This window comes from Cephus cinctus, unplaced genomic scaffold, assembly GCF_000341935.2.
Source record: "Cephus cinctus unplaced genomic scaffold, Ccin1 Ccin1_scaffold0215, whole genome shotgun sequence".
Classification (NCBI taxonomy): Eukaryota; Metazoa; Arthropoda; class Insecta; order Hymenoptera; family Cephidae; genus Cephus; species Cephus cinctus.
The window spans coordinates 1,168,758-1,196,645 of NW_014332933.1; the positions used below are offsets into that span (position 1 = coordinate 1,168,758).

General features: G+C 41.6%; 5 protein-coding genes across 14 annotated transcripts in view; 4 read left to right on the plus strand and 1 right to left on the minus strand.

Moving 5' to 3' along the window:
* Positions 1-1,361: 1,361 nt before the first annotated feature.
* Positions 1,362-2,120, plus strand: LOC107265105 (tetra-peptide repeat homeobox protein 1). The gene is made up of 2 exons (XM_015734156.2): positions 1,362-1,730; positions 1,803-2,120. The coding sequence occupies exons 1-2, from the start codon at positions 1,397-1,399 to the stop codon at positions 1,955-1,957; spliced, it is 489 nt and encodes a 162-aa protein (XP_015589642.1). The 5' UTR covers positions 1,362-1,396; the 3' UTR covers positions 1,958-2,120.
* Positions 2,121-4,118: 1,998 nt separating this feature from the next.
* LOC107265104 (dirigent protein 10) lies at positions 4,119-5,024 on the plus strand. The gene is made up of 3 exons (XM_015734155.2): positions 4,119-4,165; positions 4,275-4,575; positions 4,686-5,024. Exons 1-3 carry the CDS (start codon positions 4,154-4,156, stop codon positions 4,868-4,870), a joined length of 498 nt encoding a protein of 165 aa, XP_015589641.1. The 5' UTR covers positions 4,119-4,153; the 3' UTR covers positions 4,871-5,024.
* Positions 5,025-7,005: 1,981 nt separating this feature from the next.
* On the plus strand, positions 7,006-15,755 carry LOC107264986 (mucin-19). Its single transcript, XM_025082369.1, has 7 exons — positions 7,006-7,093; positions 7,286-7,562; positions 7,771-7,837; positions 12,820-12,823; positions 14,448-14,712; positions 14,785-15,147; positions 15,218-15,755. The coding sequence occupies exons 1-7, from the start codon at positions 7,082-7,084 to the stop codon at positions 15,508-15,510; spliced, it is 1,281 nt and encodes a 426-aa protein (XP_024938137.1). The 5' UTR covers positions 7,006-7,081; the 3' UTR covers positions 15,511-15,755.
* Positions 10,519-11,465, minus strand: LOC107265414. The gene is made up of 3 exons (XM_015734854.2): positions 11,305-11,465; positions 11,012-11,219; positions 10,519-10,927 (listed from the first exon to the last, which is right to left on the minus strand). Exons 1-3 carry the CDS (start codon positions 11,314-11,316, stop codon positions 10,833-10,835), a joined length of 315 nt encoding a protein of 104 aa, XP_015590340.1. The 5' UTR covers positions 11,317-11,465; the 3' UTR covers positions 10,519-10,832.
* Positions 15,756-24,110: 8,355 nt separating the features above from the next.
* The window catches only part of LOC107265412 (glutamate receptor ionotropic, kainate 2), a 71,318-nt gene continuing 67,540 nt past the window's right edge, over positions 24,111-27,888 (plus strand). For 4 of the 10 annotated variants that reach the window (XR_001537199.2, XM_025082609.1, XM_025082613.1 and 1 more), the window contains exon 1: positions 24,113-24,799. The gene's annotated coding sequence lies outside the window, so the exon portion shown is untranslated. Of the gene's footprint in view, positions 24,800-27,888 lie in introns of all 10 variants that reach the window. The other 6 variants (XM_015734853.2, XM_025082610.1, XM_015734849.2 and 3 more) reach the window with 3 other exon arrangements.

A 27,888-nucleotide genomic window follows, 5' to 3' on the forward strand; every position in this document is an offset into this window, starting at 1 on the left:
GGTGACCCAAAAAAAAAGTCAGAAATTTTATTCTTTAAAATCACCAAGTAATAATAACAATTCAATTGTGCCAATTCTATTTCTGCAATTAATGACTGACGCGATTCCACGTAAGTTTGACGAATGAATTAATAAAAAATTGCTGATTCCGGTAAAATTAATAAATTCTTCATAGGCCATTAATATCTACGTAGATAATTGCATAATGTTTGCGGATACTCCCAATGCAGCTGATAACTGCACGGCTGAGTGGTGCAATATTGATGAGCCCACGGTAAAAGAGCTTTAATCAGCAATGACGTTTTGAAAGCATCAGATTTATAATCGAACCGTCATATTGTCCTATTCATTAAAAACTTCGCAAGATCATAAGGCATTCGCAACAAAGGACTTGTGGGCAGGATGGGTTTGCGCTTATCATTATGATAATAGACAGCCGAGACAGGTGGGTCGAGTAAAGCGGGTGCATAATGCAGCCTAATCAATTAATACAAAGTTCGTGAAATGGTATCTCGATAAATTCACTACAGGCACCGTAGTGAATCTGACGAAATGGCAGATTTGAATATAGTCCTTTTCTACATACACCAATGCTCCAACCACGTTCAAGTGGTTAGCCAGAGAAATCCGCGTAGGTTGTATGCATACGTTCAAATACACTATGCATGCTTAATACGGATTTCCCTAATGTCCCGAATTTGAGAAACGGCCAGATGAATGCTCCACCCAACCACTCATCCACGTGAACCAATATTCAGGAGTGGTTCAATCCCGTAGGATTTATAGGAAGGCATTCGGGAGGATGCAGTAATGCATCGGGAGTTGCAGTTCGGCTCAAAGGATTCGTGGCACACAGGGGCCAGCTGAGTAGAAATTCAGGAGCTGCCCATTGAGTGTTCAAGTCTCATGCGATTCAGCCTTAATAGCTGTCGGTCCTCGGAGAAATATTGTGGGACCAAAATACCAAAGTAGTTCGTATCTCGTGAGATATTTGAACGGGAATTCATTTGTCTACTTTATCATAACTGATTGTCATGCTCTGATAAGTCGTGTTACATTTACTGTACAAGTATATGGAATTCGTTCAGGTTAAAGAAGCCGGATCAGGAGTACCAACTGTTCCAGTACCAGTGACAAATGAAGTGACCCGTGGAAGAGGTAGGACGGACCGAGGCGTTAGCGTTCGAGTGACACTGACTCCAGCAGCTATCGCTGATAAGCCCACGATACGTGTATAACGTACTGAGAGAATGTTTGGCGTGTCGTGCCCCGCCCTGTGGTTCGATTATGGTTCAGCTAGACAATGGCCCAAGGTATAAAAGCAGGCTCGGTCCCAGTTGGGGACACATCGAGCAACAAGCAGTCGTGGTAGAAACTTAGTAGATCATCAGCAGCTATGAAGACCGTAGCAATTGTGTTGGTAGCCCTTTCCGTGGCCCAGGCCGCACCTTCCGGTCTTTGGGGACACGGGGCCGCCCTAGCTGGACCAGTCCTAGGACCGGCCGGACTCGCAGGACCAGTAGTAGGACCAGCTGCTCTCGCAGGTCCAGTTGTTGGGCCTGCTAGAATCTCTGGAGCTGTCGACGGTGGCGCCGTGGTAACTGGATCAGTGGCAGGACCATCTGTTGTCTCTGGGAGTGTAGTAGGAGGAACTGCCGTCACTGGTCTAGGATACGGTCTTGGACCCGTTCTTGGCGTAGGCCCACTTGGTCTCGTTGGTCCAGGTGTGGGTGAGTAACATTCTCTTCTCAAATTTTGGAGACAGTGACAAGTTTCAAAATTTGATTTTTTCTTTCTCCAAGGACACGGCGCAGTCGTCGCTGGACCACACGCAGGACCTGCTGCACTGTCCGGACCAGTTTCCGCACCAGCCGTCATAGCTGGTCCTTCCGGTACCATCTCCGCAGGACATGCCGGTCTTGGTGGTGTAGTACGTGCCTATGGAGGACCCTGGTAATTCCTCAGGATGCCTCAAAGAAGTCTCGATCTCAATTCAACCACCAGGACCTCATGCCGACCGTCACCCGACCTCCCTGCCGCTCATACCTCTTTCTTGCCTTTTGTGTGTATATAACAAAGTTCCATAATATGCATATAAAAATAAACGTATTCTTCAAAAATCCAAGTTGCACAAAAAATCTGTATTCTCCAAGAATAAACGTTGAAATTCTCTCGGCGCACCTCCAGCTGAACTGTAGCAATGCACTGGCTTACCCAGCTAAACCATGTCCAACAGTTTCACAGGCATCCGATACACTGTACAATTCCACGTGGGTAATACCGTCTCGGAGAAGCTGCCTCTGTCTGAAATTCTATTGTATTGACAATGCACAGAACCTGAGATGGAAGAGAATGACCAGGAAAAGTAGTAGGTAGGATCGGTCGAGATGGAAGCAGAGGTGGGCGCAGTGCGGAACAGTAGGTAGAAACAGGAGTAGCAGTGATGGCGGTAGGAGTAGAAGGAGGTGGAGGTGGAGGTGGAGGTGGAGGTGGAGGTGGAGGACTGGTGATACCGTCTGTAATCGTTGTAAATTGCTTTAACGTCACTCCAATCAGACGAGTATTCTCTGTGAACGGACCTTGACGACCTCGGCAACCTCACGGACCCCGACGTCGCCGATACCTCTAGATTTTACTCCCCTTTGTTCTGAATGACGAGGAACAGCCGAGTTGACGCTGAGCTTCTCTTTTAATCTTCGTTTTCAATTAATGCGTCCCGACGACTACGTATCCGCCTTTACCTTCGCCTTCGTTCGGGTTCCTTGTGCATCCCTTGTAAGTAGCACTGAGGGTTAACTGACATCCGGTTAGTTGATACTCTGCCTTTCAATCCTCAGGCGTATCTCTAGAGGAGCGACAAGAAGAAGCAAGATCAAGGCGACGGTAAAGGAGAGTTTTCAATGCAGAGTGAGGAAAAAAAAACAACGAAATTTCAACTCGCAGCAAAGTCATGAATTAGGGCGAAGTTGAAATTTGCATTTGAAAAGAATCGCATTCATTCCTTCCGCTAGATTTTACGCTCGCGCGATTATCGCTCGATGGATGGTCGTCTGGTTTTCGTCGGATCCTTCGTGCGCGTTTCTAAAGATAGATTTCAAAGTTTTCCAAAGAAAATCCCATTTTTTTTTTTAATTATTTCCTTTACTCTCTCTCTCTCTCTCTCTCTCTCTCTCTCTCTCTCTCTCTCTATACACATATATACACCAAAGTGTCCGTTTCTTCGTTAATCCACGGCAAAAGTTCTTCGCCGAGCGTAAGTTCGCATCGCGACGACGTATGCCGTCGTCTTAATGGAAAGATGCCATGACGTTTTCTGCCGCTTACACTTACTTTACTGAACATTTCTTCGAGAATAACGATTCCCTCCAATACGCTAAACCTTCCCAAAGGTTCTTTCTCAGTTTACTGAAGTGCTGGAATACGACGCAGTGAACAATGAAGGAACGAAGGAGATAGTAAGAATGGGGTACAGTTATAAAGAGAAAAGAGATAAAGACATCGTAACAAAGATATAGAAAAGAATGTATATCTATGTGACTGTACAAGCATACTGGCGAGAAAAGCCGAAGAAAGTAGTTTCAGCTCTACTCTGGAGAAAAAAAGTAGAGATTGATGTTATTGATTCCACTTGGAATCTCGTTTCGCTAGGATGAGCCAACCTGCCCGACTAGAAAGACTTTGGTAATCTCTGGAGAGAGAACCAGAAATCACTTAACGATCTCCCGACCCGATCGAATACCTATATAAATACCCACTCGATTTTCCACAATGAGAAGCTCTCGTGGACACTTGACTTTGCGAAATGGATATTAGATAAGAAATCTTAAGGATCGGCGAAAAGGCTTGCTGGATCGACGGAAGACATTTGAAAGTTCCTCGTATGGGTAACGAGGTAAATGCTAACCTTACCTTAAAAAATTCGCACGAGGAACAGATCGCGGTTATGATTCAAGGAAAACGCGAACGGATAGAAAAATTGCAAAATTCCTATCGCAAATATCTGCGTGACAGAAGGTTTAAAAAATTGTACGTACGAATCGAAGTACCGTTAAGCATCTCAGGGTCAGTTCTAGATATAAAAGCTCCAAGATACGGGGTGGCTGATCAGTTCAGCAAGGAAATCCGTAGAGACAGCACAACTGAATTTACCGCCATGAAGTTCCTGGTAAGTCCCCGGCAATAGGAATAGACAGCTATAAATGAGACGGGAAAGTTTATTGATGATTATTATCGTTAGCTACGTATCATGATAACCATCGACCTCGTATGATTAGGTCGTACTAGTAGCAGTAGCAGCTTACGCCTCAGCTGCCCCGAGTGGCCTTTACGGTCTGACTGGCCTTCACGGAGTAGGACTCGCTGGGCCCGTATTGGCCGGCGCAGCTGTTGCTGGGCCCCACGTAGGGGCCGCTGCAGTCGCTGGGCCCGTTGCGGGCGGAGCCCACGTGTCTGGAGCCGTTGCTGGGCCTGCCGTAATTTCGGGCTCGGTCGCAGGGCCATCCGCAGTGATTGGGTCCGTTGCTGGGCCCACATACGTCTCCGAACCTGGTCTTGGATGGGGTGGAGTCGTTTCCGGTTGGTCACTCGTGAAGTTCTGACTTATATAATTTTTCTTTGTTTTTCTTTCTTTTTGTCTTTCGTCTTAATAACACTTTATGATTAATCGTGATTTTTTATTGCAACAGGATATGGCCTGGGTCTTGGACACGGTACCGTAGTAGCAGGACCTCACGCAGGTGCAGCTGCAGTCGTTGGTCCAGTTGCGGGACCTACAGTCGTTGCAGGACCTGACGGCGGTATCATCTCTACCCATGGCTCCGGTCATGGCTCCATCCTCGCTGGTGTTCACGGTGCCCATGGGATCTGGTGAAGAGACCCATAAACGACTCTGCGGTCCCTAACCGCTGCTCACCGTCCCTGACCAACTCTATCTCACTCACACTGTACAACGGTCTGCTTGTACGGGGAAGATAAAAAAGAAATAAATGAACTCTTGCCTGTAATGCACATTCTTTGAAATAAAATGCGTCTAAAACGTAGCGACGTCGCGTTGCACTTTAATCCTGCTCCAATTTACATGAATTTCCAGAGGAGCTCTGGCCAGCTTCCCTTGCGATTTGCGATACGACCTTGCGGACTTGCGCAACTCCTGCCGGTTGACGCTGCACTTTTCGTGGAATGCACTCTGACTGCAGTCAGTAATAACTTTCTAATTATTTCACTGTCAAGTACGATCTTACTTCTTATTCTGCCTGACGCTCGTTAAACCAAGGACTTGTAAAGTCTTTAGAATTGATCGCTGCTATTTTTCATAGAAACAAAGTAAAGCACTCTTGCAATCCGCTATAATAAGATATCAATCGGCTCCGTCAGCCGTAACAGGTTGGCATTGCATAATTGAGCTCTGCTCGATATACAAAATTAAAATGACTCCATTCATTTCGAATTCAATAATACAATCTTCCTGAGCTCGAAAATGGTGCCAAAAGTATTGCTCCTACCGTAAAATCTAAATATATTAAAAGAAAGTAATATAACGTGTATCCATAACGAACCATAAAATCCATTATATTTCTCGTACATATAACTCTAGTAAAAACTATTGTGAGAATCAAGGGGCCCGTCGAGGTCCTAGCTAGTCCTGGACTGACCCAGTGGGGACCCAAACAGGCCTTGTGGACTCGCCAAAAAATTGTCTACCAGTAGCTTACTACTTTTCCCTTTTCAGTGCATCCTATGTAAATACTGCAATCAATATAAACCTAATAGTCAATGGATAGCTCGAACCGATATACATATAGATAGTTTATAGATTCCGCAGTTCATCGCAGCATTAGGACTAATGCCGAATGGCAATGGCATTTGTTTCGCAAATCAAACAAACAGCCAGGCGAATTGGCGAATTGGCGAATATCGTGTCGCACTATGTAGTGTCGGTCGCGTAACGGTTTCGCATTGACGCTACAACGTGACGTCGCTCACATGGAAACCTCCGATCCCGCTCGACTGTTCGTATTTAATTCAATGCTCTGTCCACTCTGGGATCCACAACGAGCGACCTAGCGACACTAGGACCGTTTACATGAAGTGCGCTATTTCTGCCGCGTGTATTATGGTGACTGTTGCCTGTCTGGTCTACCAACCCCTTTCGCCCCGACACCCCTTTAGTACATGCATACATGCCAGCCACCCTTCACTACCACCCCATTACAATCTCCCGTACTTCACTACAGTTATTTCGCAACGCAAGCTGCTTCCGCCTACGGATCTAATATAGGAAGTGCATTGGAAACTCGCCATTTTATTTCTGTTATTGGGTTGATTAAAAGGCGCACCTTTATAAGGGTTGATTAAAAGTATTCGGATAGTGAAATTGTCGATTTCAAAAGTGTGATGTACATTTTTTGTTTTTAATTTGAAAGACTTTGATTTCCTTGGCGTATATATATACATATATATTTTTTGTACATTGATGCTTTTACCATCTATTTTATTTTGTCCTCGGCTTTCGTTTTCACTCATAGCGAAAAACGATATTTGTGTACGACGCGTAAATAACGGCGATTTCGAACGAGCGAGTCTCGCGTTACTAACGACATTTATTGGATGAAAGGGTTTTACACTGGAAAACATAAATTCGCATATCGCTATGACTCCCCGGTCAGTGGTAGGGCTTTACAACGAAGTTATTCGCTACGAGTGGCGAATTAATTTTTTATGAAATTTCCGCTTTCCTTTCCTCATTATTCGTACATTACATTATTGCTTTCTGCGATTCAATTTTGCAATTCTATTCTCTATTTATGTCTCTTTGTCTTTTTTTTTCTTTCTTCTCTCGCGATCGCAACAATAAGCATTCCTCTAACGGTACGGTTATACGTAAGACGACGTTGACATGCGGATCCGGCAGTTTTACATTATAATCCATTCCACACACGACCACGCCCGTCGTCCGCGAGACTTTTACGCGGGGTTGAAGGTTGCCGACAGGCCTGGAGCAATGTCGCCTGTCCACTATATAAGCTGGAGAAGTCGAGGGTTGAGTATCAGTCGACCAGCGAAGACAACATTGAAGATAAACATGAAGTTCTTGGTAAGTATGAGGAGATCATTTTCTATGGGAGATTTAAGAAAATTCATCTACAACAAATCAATTACAACATTATTATTGAACGATGACAAGGAGATATCCATATTGAAGAATCGTAAAAGAAATCGACATAAATAAATTATTACCGGTATTTAGTGAATTTTGAAAAGAAAAATTGAATTTACTCTTCGACAGATCGTCCTTGCTATTGCCATCGCCGTGGCCCAGGCCACCCCTGAACGTCAGAGACGTTCCTTGGGTCTAGGATGGGGCCTCAGTCCCTGGGGACATAATGGCGCAGTTGTGCTAGGTGGCCTAGGGCACGGAGTTGCCCTTGCAGGACCCGTCGCACCTTCCGTAGCCGTGGTGGGACCGGCTGGACCATCGGCTGCAGTGATCGGACCTCACGGTGGGTCAGCCGCTGTTATTGGGCCTGTTGGACCTTCTGCTGCAGTGGTCGGACCGCACGCTGGTATTTAAATATTAAAATTATTATTATTATTAACCATTCACCAATTTTCATTTGTACGAATATCTCAATAATTCATATTACCATAATAAAGTAAGCTCTGCCGTATTTCGAATTCCAAACGGGAATTTTATTATTAGCGTGTAATTTAATTCGACAAGAAATTCATTTGGATTATCATAATCATGCAAATGCATTTTCATTGCCACAGGATCTGCCGTCGTCGCAGGACCCGCCGGTACGATAGTTGCACCAGGAGTGGTAGGACACGGAGTCTGGTGAGGATACTGACTAGAACAAAAGGATGCTGCAGTCGTTCCATATGGTCCACCCGTAATCATCGGCGATTGTCTTGGTAAAATATTCGAATACTTTATCAAGAAAAAAAATTTCACGGAAGAAACTTAAAAACTACATGATACACATATTACGGCGACGATTCCGGATGCAGAAGCGGATACCGAGACTGCTGTCCAGGACTTTTAATGTCGCTAGTTACAAAGCTTCTACGTACGAAGTTATAATGGCAGTAGGAACGGCGTGTAACATTTTATACAGCCCATTGTTGCGGATACAACGATTCACGAGCTTTGTGTTTTTCCAAGTTTTGTCAAAACTTTTCTTTTGTATTTTCTACCCACTGTTCCAACAACTACAACCCCCCCCCTCCCCCCGCTTTAATCCCACCCTTAAATAAATGAATCTTTAAATCAAATATCTTGACTGCATTTTTCTCTATGCCTTTTTTTCAATGCTGCATTCGCAATGTAACTATTGTATATTCCCTATATATATATTGTAATGTAATTCTTTTTCGTGACCCGACACCGATAGCAAAACATACGAGAACGGACTATCTTCGAGAAGCAACCTACGTTACCTTCGGCCGTCCACCCTTCGTTCGTGCATCCGCAAGTCAGGCGGCCGCCAGCCAATTCTTTCTTCACCGGGAACTGACGAGCCGGTATAAACTGGGAGTTGGGGTGGAACAGGCCCAACTCCACCAAGAACGAGAGCTCTGACGGAACCTATCGGACGAGGCGGTAGCTTAACGGATCCTATCGATTTTTGGGGACGCGTAAAATCAGCAAACGCACCTGGAAGCACGAACGGGAGCGGACGGTTACGGAAATGCACGGCCGCTCAGGCTGCTAGGTTGAGCTAGAAAGGGTCGGAGTAAGAGTCCGGCAAATAGCGCGAGCGACAGAGAGCGAATCTTAACTATCTATCGAGATCCCTTCACCAATTAATAAATTGGGAGACTCACCGGAGCTGGTGCAGCTAATCCGCGGAGGCCAAGAACTGTATCCCAAGGACACTCTGTTGAGCACTGCACTACACCTCCGTAACACTCACAGGAATTCATAGAATTGCCTCAAATCAACCCGGGAGCGTAGCTTCTGGGCAGGGTGGCGACCCGAAGGGAACCAGAAATAGAGAACGCTATCTGTATCGGTAACCGGAGCCGCCTTGGGACCGTGATTCGTAAAATCACGTCACACTATATATATTTGGATATGGCATATATACACAGGTAACAGGTGTCATGGATAATTTCACATGGCTACAATGCAGATTTAAGGGATTTACTAATTGTAAGCACAAATCTCTCTGAAAATTAACTCTGATTCTGGTTTAATTTCTCGATAATGTAAATATATGTAAATTTATGGTCGGTCCACGAGTTCAATGTTTTTTTATTTTGACAGATCGATAACAATTGGAGTCTATAAAAAGCTGCTACTGGAGTGATCTCAACACGTGACTTTCTCATTACGATTGTTACTGGCATCACGTTACTGTTGTGAGATTACTTGGTATTAAGAACTAAGTGATGCAGAGCTATCAGTCTATCGATACAAAGCACATTTTTTTATTGTTCACATTTCAGGTAAAGTGCCATAGATTGGTGTTTTGGTGTCAATTTCAATATCAAAATTAAATTTTATTTAAAGTTAATAGGTTTTTGGACAGAATTGACCACAGAGACAGAAATGAATGAATGTTTTTTCGAATCTAGGAGCCTCAAAATATGTATTTCAATCAAAATCCGAGAGTTGATTTTTTTTTTCGAATTGCAATACTGTTTCTTTTACATACTTTATATGTGATGAAAAAGTAACAAACTACGCTTGATTATGTACACGTTTGGTTACTAATGGTCATATGCCTGATTTATGGCATTGAAATATATTTTATCTATTTGAACATATACTTCTGTGATTTTGTGAAAAGACGTGGTGATTTGATAAGGATTGCATTGTTTGCGAATCATAACAAAAAATATATTGAACTCGTGCACCAACTACATATATATATATTTACCGATAAGCAGGTATACTCGTTAGGTTATTTTCCATGGATTTACGAGAGAACGATACTGGTAAATTTCCGGTAATACGAGCTACGTGCAAACGACTCGGATTCTCTGGGCGACATTCCGACAATAGCAATTGGTGCGACTTAATTAGCTATTGGAAAATCATTGACGTGCGAGTAAATAACGTATTGCCTATTTTCCACGTGATATTGGTTGATTGACAGTACAAAGGGATAATTGTATTGTAGATACGCTAATAATTTATTTTCATGAATAAACCCACCTATTACATATTCATTGTTTTCGATCTGCGCTTCTGACAGAAATTAGAGCCGCTTCGGTACGTCGCGTGACAAACGGGATAAAACTTTTTTTTCCATTTTTCAAATTCATTGATTTCGGGCAGTGCCCTGCGAAATTTTTGATGTCGATGATAATATTGGGCAAATGTTGGGCAAATCTTTTTACGCGAGACTCGATGTTTTTTCTTTCTTCTTCCCTTACTTATGAAATATTTCGGAGGGGGCTAGTACGGTATATTCCCTTTTATGGGCAATTTTTCACGATAACTTCTCCCCGCCGCTCATAAAATTGATGGCTTAAACGCATTACTCGGTAATTCACTTGACGACATGGAACTTTCAGAGCAGCATATCTTTTTATTGTTAATTATCGGCGTACACGTGTATAACAGGTTTCATGAAACTTTAAAGAAATTAAGAGATAAAATTGGAAAAACATATAGTTCATAGTCATTCTCGAGAGGTAGCAGGTATGTATATATCGTCGCCAGACATATCTTATATCATTATTTTCGATGGAGTAATAGCTTTCCTTTTTTTTCGTTTTTTCTTAAGATGGACCAAATGAATTTTCCCACGTAATTTTTCTATTCCAATTTGAGCCACGGCGAGCGTCCAGACGGGGTAGGTTTGCAGGAAGGCTCGATCCTTTTACCATCCCCAAACTTGAGGACCTACCACGGCAGCTCCCACAGGAACTCCCGAAGAAACCACAGTCCCGGAAGGACCAGCGATGACTGCACCGGCTGAAATGAAGTTTTGGAATTTCACTATTTTTGACTTGTCAAAAGCACGATACGGGTGAACGTAAAATCCGGCAGAACAATTACCAGGAACTGGACCAGCGACTAGAGCTGGAGAGACGCCAGAAATAACAGCACCTCCGGCACTAGGTCCGATCACGGCAGTTGGACCAGCTTGAGGCCCAACTACAACGGTGCCTGGAACAACAGGCCCAACCAGAGGAAGTCCCAAAACGCTGCGACGTTCCCTTTCAGGATGAGCAGCAGCGACCGCGACGAGGGCAAGAGTAACGAGCTGTAAGAAAAGGACATTTTTCAAATTAATAATCTATTCGCTTGGTCCACCCTTAATATTCATCATTCAAAGTTCGAAAACTCACCAGGTACTTCATGTTGAGACCGAAGGATTGGCTTGCTCTGTGACGAGGTAACAGATCGATTTACAAAACTGATGCTGGACTCGAGGGATTCTTCGGCTTTTATACTTTTCACGTACGTCACTAACACAGAGCCCAACCGCGGGTATTCCGCCACGGAACGCACGCATGATAACATGTCCTATAATATTGTATGGCGGTATCAGAAGTTACGCGACAATATTCACAGGTGTGGCAACCCGGTTAACATGTAAGGATCGGTAAATCAAGTTCCAGCGAAGTCTGCAGGTCGCACAATTTCCACGGGAGTTGCGTCAGAACGATCAATGATAATGCTATGATAATTGTCTCGGAAAAAAAATTTAATAATTTTAAAAAAAATGGTAACCCCTGCCATTTGACTCGCGTCCCGTTACTACTTATCAAATGACTACTGTACTTGGCGAGAACTCGATCTGGTAATCGATTTATATACATATTGCCATCGTTGGCAATAATATATACAATGTATTAATAATGTTATCTGCCAGTACATAATCGTCTTATAAAATATATAAAAATCCTGCCTCGTGACGTATCTACGTCAGAGATGCAATCGCACCCACGTGACTTTGACACAAACTCGAAGATTATCTAGAAATAAGAATCTAATTTCACTTTTTCAAAGATTGCGTCATAATTGAGAAACCGCATATCGACAGCACATGACATCTAGATATACTTCTTAGCATTAACATTTTAGATGGATTCCGCAAAATCTCAAATTACCTGAATAATTCTGAGAATCCAGCATTTTCGTTCTCATCATTATCCGGGAATTGAAAAACCTGTTTCGTAGCGTAAAAATGAAGAAAAAAAAATGAATCAAGCCTTATCTCAAAATCCGCGAGAAATCCAAAATCCTTAATGCATTCAGTGGATGCGTCCATTATATACATATATATGTTACATGGGCAGCATAAATCATAGAAACTGGATATACACGAGTCCTCGCAAATTCGCTATGGCGAACAATCCATTCTCGTACAACACGGTAGAAGAAGGTGAGGAAGAGAGAGAGACAGAGAGAGAGAGAGAGACAGAGAGAGAGAGAGAGACAGAGAGAGAGAGAGAGACAGAGAGAGAGAGAGAGAGAGAAAGACTAATAATAATCTATCCAGTCGAATCAATGCAATTGCATCCCGTAAGGATGGATTATCGCTGCAACTGCATTCGAGTCGATGGCTGCCTTAATCCGAAATTGTAACCTATCTCGGTGAAACAGCCTGCAATTATTACGTCACTGAATGATTTTCAGGTTCAATTCCAAGAATTGTCTCAGGCATCCTCAATCTCAAAGGTCACTGACATCTCACCAGTAATTAACTTCAGATGAGTTATCAGAATGTGTTACCAACCGTAGGCCATATTGAAATACACAATACAATAGATAATATATACATAGTGGATAGAACGTAGAATTATATTTACTCTTTGTAATACCTAATCCTAACTGTGATTCTACTTTTTATTCATCAGCTTGGTAAGTACTCGGAGATATTTGCATTCGACGTTGGCATTGCTGACCGGAAATATCGTCGAGAAAAAAGTATGTATGGCTGGTCGCCTTGAGAAATTCCAGAGTCCGAAGTGCCAGACCAAAGAAATGTATGTAGAACCAACCTGGCCGACCTCGATTGAGACGTTTAATATAAACCTGACCGCACGAAATATCCCTAGGATAATATGGACAATCCTTAGTCTAGGTGGGTAGGCTATGACCCTGTCACGACTAATGATACGGGGCCGATGGAGTCTTGGTGTGATCCTAATTAACTGACTAGAGTGGATAATTAACAGGGCACTCTAGGACAACCCGGACCGGGTTGTTACGTCCTATACGTGAACTTGAAGGCTGATATACACAGTAAGGCATAGCCAAAGATCAATTACGTGATATTGTATATGAAAAAAAAAAAGGAAATTGATAATCATCTGGAATCAAAAGAAATTTTATTTCATTTTTGAGGTAAAAAATGCTGTGTTAATTAATCGTAAGTGCAATGAAGTCAATCGATTATCACTTCCAGCTCGTTCGATAATCTGGAATCCTCATTAGCTGATTTCCTAGTGCATTCCTGATGCAGCTGCGTAAGGAACTCTTAGGCGTGGTGAATTTTTATGGCGTTCGGAGGTTACGCCGCTCTTAGCCTCCCAGCAGTGTATAAAGAGAATAGACTCGTCGCGGACGGGTCCAGTGGAGACGCGTTAATCTTCTTGGGAACAGAAGCGATACGACAAGAAGAGACTTGATCATGCAGTCTTTGGTAAGAGATAAAAGAAAAAGAATATACTGGCATCTGTATATACAATATACGTAGAAGGGTTGTACAACGATATATCTATATATAGAAGGGAACGCGAATAGATAAAATTGTAATAAGAGTGAAAATGGATTTTAAAGTCTTGAAAAGTCATGGAGCAATGGAGCAATGAAATGCAGCTGCGACAGGAAAATAATGGGCCTCCAGTAGCAACCAGTAAGACTGATGCTGGGAATTTATCGAATCACGTAGCACTTACGAGATCAAAGGAAACAGGACGTGATTGAAAATTATTATTGCAGCCGACGCCCCTGAAAAAGCCGCGATTAGAACGCGCTCCTAGCGGCGGAACACGGAACTACTATTTTTGCCGAAAAAGTACAACCCTAATCAGCAGCAAATAGAACAATAAGAGCGAAGGATATCGAGATTATTTTAATATTTGTCATTCGTAGGGACGATACTAAGTGTTACAGTTTCCACAGGAAATACTTTTCCTTCCGTCTACGTATTTCGCAGCTGCGTGATTTCGCGATCTTCCTTCTCTGCTGATATAGAATATACCGATACGCTGTAACTTAGATGGTGATACGTCACGCCTTGCACGCTGCGACCGACCAAGTTATGCAAATCGACTTGCATACTGGTGCACGTCCGCGCCATATACGTATGGGCCCACGTGTGCATCCATTGTTCTCTGGTACAGCTTAAAAGTGTGGAATAGCGTCTCGTTAAAAATTCGAGAGGACATACTTTAGGAGGACAGAGGATAATATTTTACGACTCGACACTCATCTCCTGATATTTAATCCGATAAATTTGTCTCGATCGCATTGTCCACAGTTGGTACTCTGTATATTCCTGGCATTCGCCCACGCCAGTATTTGGCCGTATCACGGATCAACTGGCTACGCAGCATCCAGTGGAGCTGTTATCAGTTCAGCGTACAGCGGCTCCGTTGCATCTTTGAATGCACCTGTAGCGTGGGCTGGTGTCCCGGTCATTGCAGGACCAACTGCCCCATCCGTTATTGTCAAAGGATCTGTCGCTGGACCAGTTACACTCACGGGACCAGTTGGCGGGGCGTCTGCCGTTACTGTCGAGAAAGGTAGAAAAGAGTTACTTTCTTTGAGATATTATTAATCAGTATTTTCAATTACTATCAAATTACTTCTTTTAGCATCAACTGTAGTAGCAGGTCCTGCTGAAGGGTCGGTGCTAGTCAAGGGTCCTACGAAGGGTCCAGTGTCAATCGTGGGACCTTCGGAAGGATCGGTTACCGTAACGGGACCAAACAGTGGATCTTCTGCAGTTGTAGCTACCAGTTCAGCTGCAGTCGTTGCTCCTCCCTCAGGACCAATCGTCATTGCTGGTCCAACTTCAGCACCAGTCACAATTACCGGTCCAGTTGGCGTAGCTGCAGCTGTTGCTACATCGGGTGTTGAAATTGTAGGTACTCCAGTGTCCGGTGCTGTTGTGTCTGGTCTTGTTTCTGGGTCCGTGACTGTCGCTGGGCCAGCTAGTGGCACCGTCTTGGTTCAAGGTAAGTTCCAAATATAAATTTGATTATTTTTAAATAATCCTTCATACCTGAAAGCAATTATTATTTTTAGGACCTGTTTCCGCATCGACAGTTATCCAAGGCTCTAGTTCTGGTACTGTAGTTTTGAAAGAACCAGTAGACACTGTCACCGGCCTCTCCGAATTAAAGGTAGTGTCTCCATTAGTGACGCCTCTGGTAGCACCGACAGTAGCAGTATCCGGTCCATCCGTAGGATCCGTAGCAGTATCAGCTCCCGTAGCGCCATCTGCAGTGATTGCTGGTCCTTCGGGGACAATAACCACTTCTTCCGGTTCCGACAGCCTCGTAAAAAAGCACCTAATCCCAGTCTGGAGTAAATGGTAACGAGAACTGTCGAATTTAAGGAGACGTAAAAGGAGCAACAAAAAAAATACAGAAAAATATCCAAAGAGAAAAAGAGAGATGCTAATAGTCGAAGGAATTTCCAAAGAGGATAGCCTTTGAGATCTGCCAAGATTGAGAGTAGCTCGATTTGACTCTGCGCAGTGAATCTTTGATCCACGTGTAAACGTTAAAAAAAAAAAAGATCATAAAATTAAATCTTTACGATTCATATAATTTTCAAATAGTCCCTTAACGAATCCCGTCTCAAGGGAGGCAACGTGAGAGAAATAGAGAAACGGAAGGATAATAGCAACTGGTAACTTCTAATGAGACTCGTTCGCAGCCACCTTTAAGGGATCTTTAATGCTGGACCTTATTTTCCCAAGAGCAAGGTATCCCAGGTTGACCTTTAGTCTGCGAGGGTCGACGGGATCCCTTTCATCAACCATCAAAATTTATACAGAAGGGCAAGGCCCGAGTATCGATGCTTGGATGCTGGATGGAATTAGGTCCCGTCGTCTCATCCTTTAATAGTTCCAGAGACGCGGTAGTTTCTAACGTGCTGGGAAAATTGTTTCTGCTGACCTTATAGCTCTCGAGTCCTGCTCGAGAAATGCACTCGCTGACATTGCACCAGATTGCTGCGAGCGATTGCCTGTAATAGACTAAGAAAATAAAAGCAAGGACGACCGGGCTGCGCGAGGCTGCTTTGCATTGGGCGTTACTAAATAAATCTATTATCTAATAGGAAGTGCGGGCAAGTAGGAGAGGGCAAAGTTCAAGTAAAAATCATAAAAATTATTCTTACCTGATCAGACGAGATGGTCTCGTGAGCATCTACTTTTTTTTTTACTAAATACATACTTGACAGCGCATCATAAAATTGGAAATTTTCTTTTCTTTTTTTTTTTCGAAAATTTAAATTGTTAATAGGAAAAAAGTTTTAAAATACATTGTGTTACAATATTTTCGTGTGATTTTGAATTACTTAATATGTTTCATATTTTGAGGTATTCCTCAACATTTGGAGGTATTCCGAGCGATTAAATTGTAGTATAGCAGCGAATTATTAATTTCTTAAAACTATCATCTTACGGGATATCTTAAGGAACGCTTAACCGGATTGAAGCGTTCCTTGTGCAACAAGTTTGCTGTCAACCTAACCTAACACAGCCTAACATTAATGATAGACTTTACAGTGGATCGTGATTGCATCTAACGTCAGTTTTACGATAAAACCCACGTATAAGACATTGGCAACCTACTGCACTCGAGCTTGATTGCACCTGCACTTAAGACTGCGAGTTGCTGAAGGATACTATATTTTGATAATTTTGCAGAAAAAATTTATTTAAGATTATTTTTTGTCAATCTGATAAATTTGACTTATTTTTGGAAAAAATTGTAATAAAAAAACAATGCCGCATTGAAAAATGATTTTTCAAAATTTTCTTCTGCGAAGAACAAAGAATTTATGGGTCCAACCCAATTAACGTGGTTCGCAAAGGCGAGCCGTAACGTTCCTGTACTTTCGTTCTGCTCGCAACACATTTTCCTGATCTCGTTAATGCTTTAAATCAAAAATAACGAGGAAACGTTATATTCAACGACGCAGGACATTGCACCTGCATTTTTATGCAGTGAGTTGGTTGCATCTACGAAAGAATACAGAATATCGGTTGTTTCAAAATAATAATGCGTGATCGATAATTTGAATGATAACAATAAGGTATATTATTTTTTTTTTCAAAAACTAAAGTGTTTTTGAATCGTGTCCGGTTAGCTGTTCTAAAAGCGCAATAATGCATTTCCATGCACATTCCATTTTCTATGCAGCTCTCGAAATTTACTCATAATATGCCTCTTTACAATGGACGAAACGTTAAATCGAAATAAACGATAATTCCCACTACGGAGAAACATCGTTGTTCGGATCAGTGCATTTTCGTTTAATGCACTTTGCAGCCGCGATAATGCAGTGCATGCGTGGAACGAAAAACATTTGGTAAATACATCGACAACGTACCCAGTGTCCAGGAAAAACTTTTTTTTAGTCTTCCTAAAATCGGTTGCTTTTGCAGATGTCCATTTGCTTTTTTTTTATTGACAATAAAAACGTAATCCAAAATAACCGATATAAATAATCCAAGATAATAGAAGCGAAATCGAATTTCTCGATATAAACTACAATTGTATACGTATAGGTATATCTAATTTTCTTTTATTTCACGTAAAAGCACAGCTATTCACGAAATCGTGCGCGATAAACTCGAATTATTTCTTAGCGTTTAACCAGACAGGATATACAATCTAAGGTAGTCCCTGATCAACGTCTCAGATAGCGCCTGACTTATGCTGCAATTTCCGAGTAGTTTGGTCGAGATGCACCCTGCAAACAAAGTGCATACGATGCATCCTGAATGCGGACATGCAAGGCGGCGGTAATTCACGCGCGGACAACAGCATTGTTGGTATTTGGAAAGATAACCCTTCGCGTTGTGTTCGTTAGAAAATATTTGAAATAAAATAAAAAATTGTATGTCGGTCTTTGATTATAATCAATTAATAATAATTTATTGATCCACTACAAAATTGTTATATACTATTTTTTTATCTGTGTTTGTAAATACTGTATCGTTGCTTCATCGACGTATGAAAATAAACTGATCAGTAATTTACAATTGTTTGTTTTAGAGAATTCGTAATGTAAAATGAACGGAAATCAAAGATATATTTCTGGAATGCTTTTAAAGTGTAAAATGCTTGTAGTAGGAAGACCTGAAATATGGACGTCAATCTAAAATGTCCTCCTCGCTCGTGGCTACGCGCCTGACTGAACAAGAAGACGATACGAACGCAATGTAACTTCGATTCTAACGGGTGGCGAAGTTATGTGCTCTGATATATAATTCTCCAGACTCGGTGCAATGGCATACTTCTGAGTTATCGAATTTTTATAGGCAACCAGTAAAGATCGCTTGAGAATGTTGCTGCTACGTACTATTTACGTACTACCTACGATCTGCCTACACGCTTGCGTGCCAACGCGCTAAGATCTACCTACATGAATGCTTTAAATGACACTCGTATAAGGGAAAGGTAAGGGAGTCTCAAGTGATTTTTGAGCACAGAATATCTGTGATATTGCTTTGTATTAAAAATTGTACATAGTAAATCTTAGACTTAATTAATCTACCGTGTGGCCTTAAAATACATAGGGCTGTGTGGGATTGATAGGGAAAATGTAAAAGGGGGATCGTTCGTCTGCCATTGTAGTCAAAATCTCGTTGCAACCAAAAAGAAAAAGTACATACCTGGAAGAGGCTTCTATCTCACCTTGTCTTTTCCCTTTCGTCTCTCGCTACCACGTCTTCTTACGCTCCTCCTTATTCTCCTGTGCACTATTTTCCTTTCTCTTTATTTATCACCTCACCACAATTTCGGACTACTCGCGAACGTCTTGTTATTCCTCGTGATTTTCGTAACGATGCCGGGTCCCCGACTGCTCGGGTGTTTCCGTCGCCTTTCGGTAGATTCCGGGAGAACCCGTGGCGCCTCGGGGCCCTTCGGTCGGGTAAAGACATTACTCGGGGATACAAGCCGCCCGTCTTGTCGCAACGTATGTTGTTATCAAGTTTCTTACGTCTCAATTTGTTTTACTAAAAAGGTCCTGAGCTCAGAATGAAAAGTAATGTTGTATTTCTAAACTAAGAGTCTTAATGATAACAGAATTCAATATGGGTTATTATCGTCAAACTATTTTTGCAATTCCATAAACCCCCTTTATGATTTCTCTCGGACGTCTTTATCGTGTCGAAAACTTTTGTTTCGTCCTCGATCGAAACATATCGGATAAGTGTTAACCGACGATTTCGAATTTTCGAAAACCTTCTACGAAGAAATCCTTGACGTCATTGAAGAAGCCTGCAAAAACGAATGTTTCATCGAAATATGAAACGACCTCGTTAGATCGCTGTAATAAATTAACGGAATAATTCCGAAGGCGACAATGGAGCACAGAACGAGTAGAAAATGGCGAGGAACGCAGCAACACCTTCATGGTAGGTACCATCATAAATAATAATAATAATAACCAATACTTGAACGTCACGACCGTATAGAAGCAGAAGCGCGAGCAGAAATACAAATAGGAAAGAAACTTGGGAAATTGACGTTATTTCTCTCGCAAAGAGAATCTGAAATTGTTCTTGCAGAGGAAAATTACACTGTGAGAAATAGACTACGGTCTGGTAGCTAATTAAGTACGAGTGCAGTTATATGTACTATGAATGTCAGTGCATGTCAATGATATAAACACAAAAATGCATTAAATCTTCCAGATCGTTGCACTGCCTGTTTGATCGTTTTATATGACATGAGAACCGCTGACAAATCTTTAACAAGCTTGTAACAATTGCCACGTATCAATAACATTGTTCTCAAAGCAAGTTTGTTTGGATCAATTGTTGTGACATGATTCTCAAGAACAATGGCGCTGCTGAACGGGTTGGCCGAGTAATCAATGGCAGCCGGATAAGTAGCGAAGCCGCCATTCGACTCTGTTACGTAATAACACGTTAATTGCACAATGAAAAAGTCAATTTACCGTGACGAAATGGAGCATCAAAAAATCATGAAAATTCGTGTACAGCATATATCGCTGTTTAAGCTATATATCAAGACGGTCATTTTCGAACAATTCGTTTAGTCAGTATCATTACAGGCATTCAGGGCATACGACGTTCTTGCTACACAAATTTCATTTTAAATATTGTTGATAAGAGATAAGAGCCGATTAGGGAAAAAAGTTGATTTAGTGTATATATTTTTTTAATATCAGACAGGCAATTACGAAAAGTGGTACTGATACATTTTCCGAGTTTGGCAAAACAAATGAAAGCGTATAAAACCTATCTCCATCATCAAGGGGCTAATTGCTGCCATTTAAACATCCTTATCGTTGGCAACGCTGTGGCCGATGTGTCGCTTTTATTGCGACTCTTTTAATATATGCGAGGTTGACAACTTGCTGTGGTAAAATATCAAAACCAATTTATATATAGATAAGTTTAAAAAGAATAGGCTTATTGGAAAATGTTAAGGGATACTGTTGTATTAATATTGTTATTGTTATTATTGTTGTTATATGATTACGTCATATCGTTCTACGTCGTTATCGTAAGCTATTCCAATTATTTTGAATTTTCTTGCGCAACGGCTTTGTCTCGTTAATAATTCGATCTTGTCGAAACGGAATATTGTTCGTGGCAGACGAGCATTTCGTAGAATTTGAGGTTATTTAAAACTTCCCAGACTGGGACTCGACAGTTTTGCCTACTGAATGGAATTCGTTGGGAAATTATGTTCTAGGGCTGCTCTTGCTCACAGCCAGTTTTTATAGCGCAACTTCACATTAATCACGCTATTAATTTGTACGGCCGGTGCTTGAGAGTCCGACAAAATATTTCTATGACCCTAAATCCCTAGGGGAAGATCCGAGAAAGTGGATCCCCGTGAAATTTCAACATTCTCGTGATTCGTTATTTTGAAGATTGTACAGAAACTGTTTGCAACTAACAGTCTGACGTTTTTTTTTTTTAAATTTTTACTCGCAATTTACTTGAAGCACAAATGCAGCTCAGTAAACGTAGTTGAAAAACCATATAATCCAGAGATTTTTGAGAACAATAATTTTTCGCAAAACTTTAATGCAGTCGAGAAGATTCATAAAAATTCATACGAAACAGCTAGACAATACAACTGGCCTTTAAATAATTTTTTTTCAAATTTCAGGTTTTTCCCAAATTACGGCTGAGAAAGTCTCTAAAGAAAAAATTGCAATGAATCGTTCGACCGCGAGTGAGAATAAGGGCACTGCTGGATAATGTTCCTTTATTCGGATTGCGACCCTCAACTCTTGGCCGTAACCATTTTCGCAATTTGAAATTCGGACATCAACGAAAGAAAACCAGAGAGAGAGAGAGAGAGAGCCAAAGAGACAACATAGGGTAATGTATTACTTTTTTACTACCAGAAATCGGCGGAAGAGCAAAATATATTTTTTCTCGATATTTCTAGATGGCCTCATGGTCTGTGTATATGGGTTTTTCTCGAGGAATTCTTTTATTGCGAACATTGAACACACACGTGTTCATTCAATAGAATCGTGAGGGCCGAAACCACCAAGTGTTTACCACCCTCGATGCTAGCGCCATCGCACGGTTGTATCGCCAAGCGCGTACTGCTATCCCCGAATCGAAACGTAAAACGAAGATTAGCTCGAGGTTCGTGTCCGTGCTATTGGTGAGTAATAAATAGTAATCTCCATCCCCCTATTACCCCATGAATGAAAACTAGAATTCACAAAATCCCCTAAAGATGGAACATTAATATCTCGCGGTATTGGTGGGAGTGATGAGAATACAAAAAATCATCGAAGACGCGTATGAATTCGAAAACGAAAAATAAATAAAATAAAAAGCGAAATACGTACAAAGATGGACGAAATAAATGAAATGAAATTTAATTCCGAATTTTCAAGTTTTCCTATGACTGTTAATGAGATTTCAACCCCGCGCGCGACTCCAGCATAAGAATTCGCCATTTGGAAATTCAGTGGCGTAAAGACTCAAAAGTCACATAACTTTTCCACGCTCCCTTTCGTCCTGTTGCCATGGGTTCACCGAAGCCAAGCCATTCGTCCCTTTTCCTTAGCCCTTCGTCCCTTAACATATCCCAAGACATCCTTTTCTCAGACTTTCACATTCCAGCCTTCCCGACTCTCCGTAACAAGACTTTTAGAACACTCACTCTTTGCAGCCCCTTACTCAATTTCGTGCAGAACGTGCACAGTGTCGTTCATCCCTTCGACCCAGATCAATCGACGTCATGATTGATTTTACCAAATAACTTTATTCGCGAGTCAATCACCTACTCTAGACTTTCTCTACTTTCCCCAATAGAGATTGGACACAGTGAGCTTTCGTTCATGGACGTCCAATACCGCCAATGGCAGACGGTGCATTTTCTATATTAATGAAAAATCCACCCCACCCCTATCCTTTTGTCCAAGACGGTCATTTTAACTTTCAGAGTGCCGCCCCGGACCAATTCGGATTCCGGAAGAAACCCAAAGACACCTAACCTGACCCAGCATATTTCATATAAAAATTTATCTATAAATTTTCAACGTCAAAAGACCACTATTTTGGGTGAAAAATACCGGCACTCTAGCGGTTAACAAAGGGTTAATTAATTATTTGATTCCAGTGAATCACAAAGGAGCGTCCCAGTTTGCTGCTGTTTTATTTTTCCAAAGGTGATATCAGGTAATTTTAGGATATGAGATTTATTACTTTTTCAATGAGAAATTTTGTAAAACGGCTGTGCGAGCTGCTTAGGGCTCTCTAATAAATGTCGAATTTAACGCTCTTTGAATTCTTGCTTCATCAGTTCCTTCTTTCTTCCGCCTTTCTGCCCTCCTTCTATTGGCTGAAGACCGCAAGACGACTGCGCAGCCATTTCGCCGGAAGTGAAAAGGCAAGAAAACAGGAAGCGAAATGGGAGAAGCTTTCTCGCAGAGTTCCAAGGAATTGCTTCGACGTAAATAAAGCATCTTGATGTATGGTAGTACACTGGCGAAGTCTTACGCAATGGCGTATATCCACGTTATTAAATGGGTGATAACCCGACACAGGTGAGCTGCAGACACGCAACCATAATACGCTTTCTAAGTAACGACGTTATAAAGTAACAACGCCTCAGAACGAATAACGGAATCCCATTGTTATTTATTGCATAGCGAGCAGTAAGGAAGCCATCAAACGGTAAATCAGAAAATCACATTTTTTTTTTAATCAACATGAATTACGTGAAAATCAAACACCCACTTTCATTTTAGATAGCTTGAATATTTACGATGAAAATAACTCTGTCTATTTTATGTGGAAAAAAAAAGAAAGGAAAACTTTGCGAATTATTCAGTTGCAGGTGCAGGGCGATCGGCTCTTCTTTTTCTTTTGCGAAAAAAGCTGCATCGGATGCTCCAAAAATTATTCCCGGAAACCTGATTTTCCTCAACGTTACTTCGAAAGTCGTTACCGTTTCCTTGAAACTGTATGGTCCTACAAGCTGGCGTACTACGCTTTACAAATACCCCAGCATACACTGGCTATATTCGGGCAACTGGATCGTTAAGGATGCCCTGCCGAATAGCAAATTATGAGATATTTTCATATCTTTTTTGTGACCTAACTTATAAAAATGTCATCGAAGCCACAGTAGTATAGTGAAATACGTGTTACATGACTACATCTACAAGTATACAAGTGTCGATGATTTATCGGTCCATGTAGAATACATGCGTTGCGTTAATGTGGGTATACTGTATATTGATATATATCAATATGTCAATATATATATATATATTAGAGAAAGTATTATGGGGTAAGAATTGCTGATTCAGGCACGAATGATTCACGAGGAAAGTTAGGTTGAAATATTTCACGAGTGACACAGGAGGCTTTTATTTATTGGAATAGGGGGTGACAGGGTGGTATAAGGGAAACTGTAGTAACGAGGGTAGGAAACAAAAGAAAATCCCGGTATGACAGAAAATATATTCTTTGAAATAAAATCTTAATTGAATTTAAACTAGCGAGCAGTTAAGGGCTAATCGTGATGTTTTTGCTTATCCCAAAAATGTCAACCCCTTAACGTTCATCTGAGCCAAGCCCTAATTACGCAAGGGTTAACGTCCCACTCGACACGATAACGAATCCGCCATGATGTTATTCGGTATCAACTTTCCTGGGGATCCGGAACCGAATAAATTAGCAAGGGGATAGCAACCCCAAGCGAATTACATGCCTTGCCGAGCAATTAAACTTTATCGACCTTTTCATGGCAACAGTTTGAATTTCTCGGAAAATAATTGCCTAGACTTTCAAATTATTTTCTAATTTTTCAAAAATCAATTGCCCTTCATCGTGCCTGGGGGCTTTTTAAAAATTTATTGGTCAATTACATAATCCACGTTATAAGGATTCCATCGATAACGATTGGTAGTCTACTCGAGGGCTGATCCTCGACTGAGCGTATTTGACTGGACCAGTCGAAAATTCAGAGGGCAAAGAAAGCTGAAGACGTTGAAAACACCACGTGCGGGTCATGCGCAGTAGGCGCTGAAGCACGTGGCCGGTGTAGCTAGGAAGCACCAGGGGTGGCTTCCTGGGGAAGAGATCAGTCGCGCGCCGGCCGCTGCCACGGAAGGATATCTGTGTTCATCTCGGTGAGTTGGATTTTTGTAATAGATTATAAAGATTAGGTTATGTTTGCATAGCTTAGAAATACATATCTGTATTTTGTAAGATCATCTTATCTTGTAACCTCAAAATTACGAACGTCAAAAAATGACAGCTCATACAACGTAAGATCTAAAATTATAGAGTGGAATACGAAATTTTGAAAAATTGGCTGTCAAGTAAATAATTTTTTTATTTATTAAATATATCGATAGGTACTTTTTATTATTTCTTATCAGTTTTAGATTGAACCTCAGACGCACTCCTCGTTCAATAATCATAATGCTTGGGGATGTTTATTCGTGTGATATACAGCCATAAAAGAAAAGTGCCGTTACTTCGTGATATATTAAAAAAATTTATGCAAAACAATAGACCTGCATAGAAGACTGTATCAACGTCAGGGCGAACGTTACTCGAGGATTTGCCATTTTATTGCTCGATACAGGTGAGATCGCACTGCGCGTTTATTTCCCAATAAAGTCCGTATACGTCGCAGCTGCCTTTTACCGTCTGGCACATCATAAAGCGTCTGCATAAAATAAATAATATTTCATACTTGCAAATGTTGCAGTTGTTACGTATTTTAATTAATGCGCATTCATCGCAGTATAGATATATAGAACGTCGTATCTGTAATAATGGCCGCTGCGTATCCCAAGTAGGTACGTACTGTACAGAGTCAGACTGAACATACCGAATACGAAGAAAATTCGCAAATGTTATTTTGGCTAAATATTTTCAAAAGAAAATTTTTTTTTCTTATATCGACCTGTATTATTTTTAACGGTGAACGAGCATGGGTTTTGCAGGAGTGGGGTGGGATTGTGGATGGCTGGTCGAGTGGGAGATGTTAATTAAACGCGGACTACAGAGGAACGAAAGGTTTTTCGATTTTGAATAAGCGACTGGTGGGAAACTGTGACGTAGAATTGATGCTCGGGTTAACGAGCAATTTGTCAGAGATCTCCACTAATTGTCATTTTCTAAAAAAAAAAACCTTTTTCGTGTGGGGACCGAAGGAAAAATAAAAAAGTATAAAGGGAGAAAAAATGAATATTGAAAAATTAGGGATGAATGGGGCAAAATTCTTTTTCCACGTGTCTCGTTTATTCTGCAGAGAGCTATTTGGCTGGATCTCGCATTTTTCAACCCCTCAGTGCGCGCTATCCCCTCTTTTGACCTTTTATCAAGCAGGAAAGCAAAGAAAGCAAAGATACTTTCTACTCGGAACGGACCAAAAAAATAGGGTTGAATCCGAGCTCGACACCTGCTACTGTAACTAGAATGTATCTCGCAGGTGCCTTGTAGGTACCAAAGCAAAATTCTGTGACGAGGTGATTGTGTCTTTTTTTTTTTTCGCGAAATTTATTTATCCTTGTCAACTACGTTTTTGATCCTTTTTTATCTCCGCTCCCAATTTCTCAAATTTGACCCACGCCACTCACACGTCTATACGGCGTTTATAGGATGTGTACTGGGTGCTTGGGCGAGCTAGTCGCTTGCTGCAAGGGAGACCGAAAAGGCAGGATGTTTGTAAGGGGTGGATTTGCAATTTTTTATATTCAACAAGGGAAATGAATTCTCATCCTGCTTGTTCCAGTACTAATACCTGCTTAAGCAGTTGGGAAAGGATGTACAATATATTAAAGCAAGAGATTTAAGGGAGGTTTTCAGCTTGTCTCCTATATTTAAATCCACTTAACTTTTCCAAATGTAGTCGAACGAATGAAGGAGGGAAGGAACGGGAGAAAAAACGAATGCATGAATGAATAAATGAATGACCGAAGAAAGAAAAGGTTTGAAATCCCGCTCAGTGATTTCTTTCCTGTTTCAATATAAAGGATAAACCCTTAGACCCTTCGTCTTTCTACGGTACCTGTGATATCGGGGGGTTGATCTGCCACTTCCTTATCAAAGCTCCCTCGAGTCTTAATAAATTTCCAGCCCTTTTCTATTTTCATGTAAATTGAAGAGAAACTCTCAAACGCTTGTAGCGGAAGTACGGGGTAAATCAGATTTTTGGATTTTTCGAATTTCGGCAAATTTGCCAAAAGGAATTAAGAGCATTGAGTCGACACTTTCGCAACAACACGTTGGAAATTGTATATTTTTTTATTGCGCGTTCGCTCTCGCTTTCCCTCTCTCTCCCTCTCGTTCCTTCCTCATGTCCGATTCGCCGTATCCAACGCGAAGGTACCCAGGGACGCGTCGTATAAGAGAATACGATAAATCAAAGGGGTTGCAATCCCCACTGAATGGCAGGATGAATATTCTAATGGAAAAACACCCAATTAAATCCTTCTTTCCCTCGAGCGTGAGAAATAGATTTTGCAAAATCCACCAGCGCTTAATCAAACCGATGCATCCCCAAAGCTCCGTTGGGATTTGACGAAGAAAGTCCTTTTCCCTCCCACCCCACTAGGTGATATCAAGTCCGTTTGCCTTTCTCCCACTTTCAACCACTGCCTCCCTCCTACCTTCATGTGTCCTTCGTTCCAGTAGAATTTCTCAAAAGTTTTTTTTTTTTTTTTTTTTCAAATTTACTAGAACATTTTTTTTCTAGGTTCCTCACGCAGTAACATTTTTCTTCCTCCCACGATCGATTGGCACATGTTACGAAAGCATACAGAGGCTCAAAGACATTACCGAAAAAGAGAATGAGAGAGAGAAAACGATAAGGAATCTAATGAAGAGGAGAGAGCGCAAAGGAAGGACTCATGTGGATAGGATATAAGGGTGCGATCGCTCAAGCCAAGAAATATCGTCAGGGTTCCCGGCGACTTGGTTCACGGTAGTAAAACGTAGACAGTCTCGCGAGATAAAAAGGAGCCCTAACTTATAATGTCTGAGAGTGGGGAGAGGAGAGAGAAAGATCCGAAAGAGACGCAAGAGACGCAAGAGACGCCAGCCAGTCTGCACATCCACACTCGACTCGATATTCCCAGCAACCATTGATTCTCTACACAGACTCACTAGTCTAACCCGGGGACTGGGAATCAGGAGAAATTCCAACCCTTCATATTCCCCTGGACTCCTCCCGATTCTTTTTCACCCTCTTCCGCACCCCTCCCCC

Excerpts from the sequence above, each read along its gene's own strand:
- LOC107264986 (XM_025082369.1), top strand. Across the intron at positions 7,563-7,770 it reads AGTGGTCGGACCGCACGCTG|GATCTGCCGTCGTCGCAGGA; the intron begins GTATTTAAATAT and ends TCATTGCCACAG. Across the intron at positions 15,148-15,217 it reads TGGCACCGTCTTGGTTCAAG|GACCTGTTTCCGCATCGACA; the intron begins GTAAGTTCCAAA and ends TATTATTTTTAG.
- LOC107265414 (XM_015734854.2), bottom strand. Across the intron at positions 10,928-11,011 it reads AGTCGCTGGTCCAGTTCCTG|CCGGTGCAGTCATCGCTGGT; the intron begins GTAATTGTTCTG and ends ACTTCATTTCAG.
- LOC107265105 (XM_015734156.2), top strand. The coding sequence starts at position 1,397 with ATGAAGACCGTAGCAATTGTGTTGGTAGCCCTTTCCGTGGCCCAGGCC. Across the intron at positions 1,731-1,802 it reads TCTCGTTGGTCCAGGTGTGG|GACACGGCGCAGTCGTCGCT; the intron begins GTGAGTAACATT and ends TCTTTCTCCAAG.
- LOC107265104 (XM_015734155.2), top strand. Across the intron at positions 4,576-4,685 it reads ATGGGGTGGAGTCGTTTCCG|GATATGGCCTGGGTCTTGGA; the intron begins GTTGGTCACTCG and ends TTATTGCAACAG.